The following is a 6413-nucleotide window of genomic DNA, read 5'->3' as shown; positions in this document are numbered from 1 at the left end:
TCTTTTTTTTTAAATGCATGCATTAGTTAATTTAGTTTCCAGACATTTTCATTTCGAAGGTACATGATTCTATTACAGAAATCCACACCAGCAAAGGCTTGTCTTAACTCACGTCTGGTTTCCAGTTGTTTTGTAGTAAGCTAGAGTCCAGATGCTCAATGACTAAAGGAGCGCCACATGCATAGTTGACAAGATTGAGTAGAACATGTGGATATAGTTAACAAACTAAGACTTCCATGCGTAGGTTCGTAGTTAGTATAGTTTCATTTAGCAACACACTGAAATGTCTGAGCATTTTGAGTTCAAGCAATTGTTGCTTTTGGTGGACTTCAGTAGCAGCTAATCTTCTGCGTGACACATTTCAGATCGGCGACAAGAAGCATAGAATCCATGCTAAAACATAGGGACATAAGAAACTTTAAAGACTTCACAAAAGTATGAACATTTCAATGCAGCTAAACCAAATCTGGATTTGTACAAGTCATTTGCAGATCTGTAACTTTCAGTTCCTTTTATGTGATAAATCAGTAAGAATACTGTAGTATAACATATTGCGGTCTTAATTGTACAATATTTCCTGCAAAAATAAAGACCTTTCTTTCTATAACCTCATGTAGGGTAGAATGGATAGACAAATCATGTTGCCTGTTACGATTTTCTATTATATGATATATTGCGGCTCTTGGCTGATACAGATGGAAGCCCGTTTCCTGGAAAAATCCAAGATCCCATCAACAAGAGCATGACCTGACTTGCCTCTTGAAGGCTGAATCTCCCCTTGAACAACAATCAATTCTAATCATAAGTCACAGTGGAATTTCCAGGTCCATAGTTCATTTACTGTGTTTCTTTACTTCACTATACAGTATGACCCCAAAAACTGTGAATGTATAGCCAAGCATCCCCGTTACTGATACCGGATTTCTAAATATTAAGATGGAGACAACAACAGCTACAGCTCCTTTTGCATTTCCCAGGACCTGTAAAGGCAAGAGAGCTTGTTAAAGAAAACAGCAACAACAGAAGAGATACATCTCTCCTCACTCAAACCACCCCCAAAAAATAAATGTAAAGCACTATGCATCAAAAGGCCAATGAAAGAACAAAAGGAACACATAAAAATAGAAGGAACATACTATAAGTAGACTACACCTCTCCATCTCCAAAAGTGTAAGTGATTGTACAATAATGTTAAACCCTCTGTAAATCAACTTTCAACTCGTCCATCTATATCATAGAATCTCTACTTCCCAAGACAACATACTACATAACCACAAAAGCCAATACAAGCAACACGACAATAACTTATGTTTCCCCAATTACTATTAACCAATAACCATTTTCGGCTTAGATCAAAGTCCAACATCGACATCCAGATTCGGAATGAAAACTATAATGCTCTATAATAGTTTAGCCTTGATGCCACTTCTTCATAACAAGCGATAAGATACCTATATTTTTAAACAGGAAACATAATTACAAACTGTATGCTTACACACATTATGGCTGCTCTTTCCAACATATCTCAACCCATAATTTGATGAATAATTCAAACTTTATTTGCTTAACCTATCCTATGTGCTAATCAAAGGGGATCATGTTCTTTCATATGGAATATATGTGCTAACCAGAGGGGCATGTCTTATTGGGTTCTTCTGTTCATCAAATAGCTGCTCAAATTAAAAGAAATCTCCTATGTATGGCTTTGAGCACATCTACGTATCTAATCCTCCCAAAGCTTCAAGTGAAACCTTGTACTTCTTACAACGTTTAATTTTTACTTAGCTATTTGTGCAACTCTCCAAAGTACAATTAAACAGCCTCATGCAATTCATTGGTCTCCATGAGGATCAGGGAATATGAATATTCCATACAGTTGCACATATCCATTGAGTTAAAAAATGAACTACTCGCGCTAGAGTCCAGATCAGTCAACAAAAGACAGAACACAGAGAATGAATCCATAATGTATAGATTACAGATGGATGAGAATCAGTACGAAATATCTGAAAAACATCATTAGCTGTAAAAGTTGATACTACCAGGCACCAGCAACTGCATAGTAGGAGATCCATTAACTTTTTATAATAACTGAGAAATCTCGAGGTCCAGCGACACAAGGTAGGTTCGAAACTCAGTGGATGATGGGCCTGCCCTCTATCCTTCTCCACTTAAGTATCAGGCTTTTCTACAGCAGGGCTCGAACCCGTGACGCACGCCTAACATATACATCATGCGATCCGTTCTTACCCGTAGACCAAAGACGGCGAGATCCATACACTTTCCAAGCATACTAAATCATTTCAAAAAAAAAAGGGGGGGAGGGGGGGGGGTGTAAAAGCTTTTAAATGTAGACAAATCATTTTCCAGAACCTTTTTCTCAAAATTAAATGGAAAAGAATGAAAGTGCTTCCTCGAAAGCAAATGACAAACTAAGACAGCTATATTTGATGAAGAGCATGAAAAGCCAGGAAAATCAAATAAGTAAAATAGGATCTTCATATTTTGTACATACTTTGTGGACTTGTTACAAATCAAGACATGAACATATCCAGACTATAGATAAAAGAACATAGGGATTATGTGATAACACCACTGATTTCTGAATTCAAATACAAGCACAACTCATCTCATCCGACAAAATCAAGGACTATAAAAATATGTAGTGAGTATCTTGAGTAGAGAATCAAGAAAGAATACCTGAAGTGTCAGAGCACTAGTGTGTTTAGTGACGAGAAAGTTGGTCAAGTTTACAAAATATGCAAGGGCTGAATTGAATAGCAACAACCAGACGATTGTAATATCATCTCTTGCAAGTGCCAAAGTGATACCAACTACATTTTCTTCCATCATTACTGTCACGGGTAATAGAAGTACAACTGCTATAGGAGCCATGTAGAGTAGAAGGTTCATGGAATTCAGCTTCTCCCTTGATAAACGGAATATATTTCAGAATCCTATCCTATGTCCAAATGTGCAAAATTTGGCAACAGATTGACTGAAATATAGAACACATAAATGCATGTAACCATTACCCTTCCGATGACAGCAAAATCCCTTGAAGCACAGATTTGAGTGCCCTAGCAGCTGTTGCACCAATACACATGATGAAACCAAATAAGTGAAAACTTGGCTCACCCTAAAAAGAAATACAACTATGAATCAGAAGCAAGATGGATTTATTCCCACAGCATTGTACCACCAAAACTAATTGCCAGCACAATTTCGTCATCTTGAGTATTAGTGAGCCCTTTCCATAGCCTAGTGTCACGTCCTTAGTTGTTAACCAAGTACACGTGCGGCACTTGACAGCTCATTCACGATCTTGCACAACTTACTCACGTTCTTGTTATGTCAAGTCAGCCTTGCTACACTCAAGATCGCTAAGAGAATGGAAGAAAGAACACAAGAGAATTGTTAAAGGAAGCTTTTTATTAGGGAGAACTTGAATTGTTTGCTTGATGAATTACAAATGAATGGCCCCCTTTATATACTAGTTTTCTAGGGGCTAGTGTGTAAATATTAATTATTGCACAAGTCCTTGATATTTACAAGATAAGGGCTTTTTCTAGAATTCTCTACAAGCCTAGAAGATTCCAAGGACTTTCCTAGCAAATCCATAAGGATCTAGGTTCTTCCTAAGGAAATGTCCATACCTCTCTAGAATCTTCTCACAAATGCTAGCATTCTTCTTATGTAAGCTTCCACATGGCATTAATATATGTCAAATGGCGCCTATGTGGCATGATGACATGGCGGGTATCACACTAGGCTTCACAGCTATATCCTTTAACACAACTTACACAAGCTTAAATATTGGGTTGCGATTGACAAATCTAATCTACAACAAAAAATTGTTCTTACCCAAATATTCAACTAAATCTGAAAGGAATAATACTCAAAGCATTTATCTTTAAAAAGTTCATTCATCTTAAAGCCGGCTATCTGATGGTTATAACGTAGACATGATTTATATCTTCACATAGCTCAAACATAATGGTCCTCTCTCTTAATACATCCTCTCAACAAAAAGGGTGGAAGGAGGGGGGCTACATTGCAAAAGAAATCATACAAATTTGAACTATTCCTTTTTTTTTTGGTATCTAGGCCAGTTAGTATGCATCTCGACTAATCCAATAGGTAACATGTCATGTCTAGCCCATAAGCACAGGTTGTCAAGTTGATCCTTGCTCACAACAATTGTTGTACCTCGGATTCCAAGGATATACAGGTTGTTACTCCCATGCCTCACTCACTAAGCTATCCCATCTAGGGATAAAAATCATGGCAGTTTCTTTAATAAAACATAAACTTGAACTCTAATTTTATTTTTAAACAATCGAGAAATCCCATAGGCCAGTGGCGCACGGTTTGCCTAACCGACACTTCACGTGCTCTTGCCACTAGACCGAAGCCATGAACTCTAATTGATTAAAAAACAATTTAAGCTGTCCCAATTCATTAGGCATTGTACCATAATTCAAGCTAAGAGTTATACGAAATATGCATAAGAAAAATACATACCCCACTGGCAATGATAACGCCGGCGACAACAGGAAGGAGAGTAGCATAAGTCAACCAGGATTCCCTCCTCATTGTCATCAAATAGGCAAAAACAGCAGTAAAAAAAGGCGTAGTAGCACCAATAGCCTGATTGAATGAAACAGGCAAGTACCTAAGTGAAATGTTGCCACTAACCACAGAGCCACAGAAGACGAGGCTCAAAGCAGAGATCTTCATAAACTGAACCCTAGATCTCATAGTTTGCATTGGAACAATTTTCATCCAAGCAATGGCTATGTAGCTGAATAAAGAGCAAGCAGTCATATGACACATTGTGAGGAAAATTGGGTATTTGAAACCATAATTGCTTAGCAAATACTTGTTCAGTAATAAAACCCCAATGTTTGATGAATACCATGCTGCTACCAGCGCTATCGTGAAGAATTTGCCGGATGTTTTCATTATAAATTAATCCCAAATAATTCACCAAATTAAACCATAAAGCCTAAGACTATAAAAGAACGAAGAAGAGGTGAATTTTTGACATCAATGTATCCCACACAATTTCATAAATAACTAAAGGGGAGAAAAGATGTTGTTTGACAAGTACATTCGAAGAGAGGTAGGAAACTAATAAAAATCGGAAAAGGGTAAAAGAGGAGAGAGAAATAGGGTGGAGTTTGAGAACACGGTAGGCGGACGCAGAATTTGCAGAGAATACAAAAGAGAAAGGTAAACGCGAGCGAAACGGAGGCGAAGTGTTGCGTAGTAAAACTAGTTGAGTTTTCGCGTTAGTATTTCTTTCCAGCAAATAGAATTGCCGATTGGGAGTACAATGCTTAACATATCCTTCCTCAACTTCAATTAAGATGAGGTTGTTTTACTTAGGCACAAAATTTAAGAAAGAAAGGAAGACAGAGCTTGCTTTTTGTGACCAAATAGGATAACTAGTTGAGTTTTCGCGTTAAAATACATATCCTTCCTCAACGCGAAAATAGGTTCCTATAGAACCTATTATTAAAATACATGTTTACCTTTAAAATAGGATAACAATTAAATTTATACGCGGTTTTAAGGATACGTGATATGACTTGATACAAATTAAGAAGACGAATTAATATTGAAATTAACGATAAGAAAATAAATGCAAACCAAACAAATTGAACAACTTTAGCCTCTGAATTTAATCACCCTTGAGCCAAGAAATGTCTCCTAATGTTAGAACAGAACAAGATGATAAGAACTAGAAATGATCAGCATATTGCTTTCTTTGTGCGTGTTACAATGTATGTTACAAATGATCAGACCCCTCTTTATATAGTAGGGGTGTCCTACTCTTGATACAATTCTATACAAGGTAAAAAATCTCATGATTTGCCAATTAATCGGCCTCTCCTTGATACGTGCCGAGATTTCCGCCGTGGTCTCCAACCAATTGCGGATATTTCGGTCTTTTGTTATTCGGATCGAAATTTTCCTCGATCTTGTTCGATCTCGGCGTCACGAGCTCAACAATGCAACTTCGCACCTCAGTTTGATATAAGCCGAGATCGAGCTTTAACCTGTCACGTTTCAGTCTGGATTGGTCATACGATAAGTGAACCTGGTTCTGACCGTATACAGATAGTCCCCTCGTTTTCGGAGAGAAGATGACGAGAAAGGATATGAATTTCCGAATCTCGCTTCGATAGATCATAACGTAAGCGACAAAAGGTAACCTAAACGTCCCGTCGGTCCAGTCTCCAAGGCATTAAATGTGTGCCAGTTGTTGGTCGGCCACTACTGGTTTTGAACCGTCATTAGCAAACTATAAATATCTCAACTTTCATTCATTCAAACTTTGTGTTCAAAAGCTTCTTCTTCTCTTGTTCTTTAAGAATCTATTCACTCTCCAACTTTTGTATCCAGAT

At 37.5% G+C, this 6413-nt stretch overlaps 1 protein-coding gene across 1 annotated transcript; it reads right to left on the bottom strand.

Moving 5' to 3' along the window:
• Window positions 1–426: 426 nt before the first annotated feature.
• Window positions 427–5415, bottom strand: LOC104217903 (probable sugar phosphate/phosphate translocator At3g11320). The gene is made up of 4 exons (XM_070174501.1): window positions 4525–5415; window positions 3036–3139; window positions 2701–2929; window positions 427–980 (listed from the first exon to the last, which is right to left on the bottom strand). The coding sequence occupies exons 1-4, from the start codon at window positions 4963–4965 to the stop codon at window positions 834–836; spliced, it is 921 nt and encodes a 306-aa protein (XP_070030602.1). The 5' UTR covers window positions 4966–5415; the 3' UTR covers window positions 427–833.
• Between the last annotated feature and the right edge of the window lie 998 nt (window positions 5416–6413).

This window comes from Nicotiana sylvestris, chromosome 5, assembly GCF_000393655.2.
Source record: "Nicotiana sylvestris chromosome 5, ASM39365v2, whole genome shotgun sequence".
NCBI lineage: Eukaryota > Viridiplantae > Streptophyta > Magnoliopsida > Solanales > Solanaceae > Nicotiana > Nicotiana sylvestris.
The sequence above is the reverse complement of the archived record's forward strand: the minus strand, read 5'-3'. Positions and strand labels throughout refer to the sequence as shown.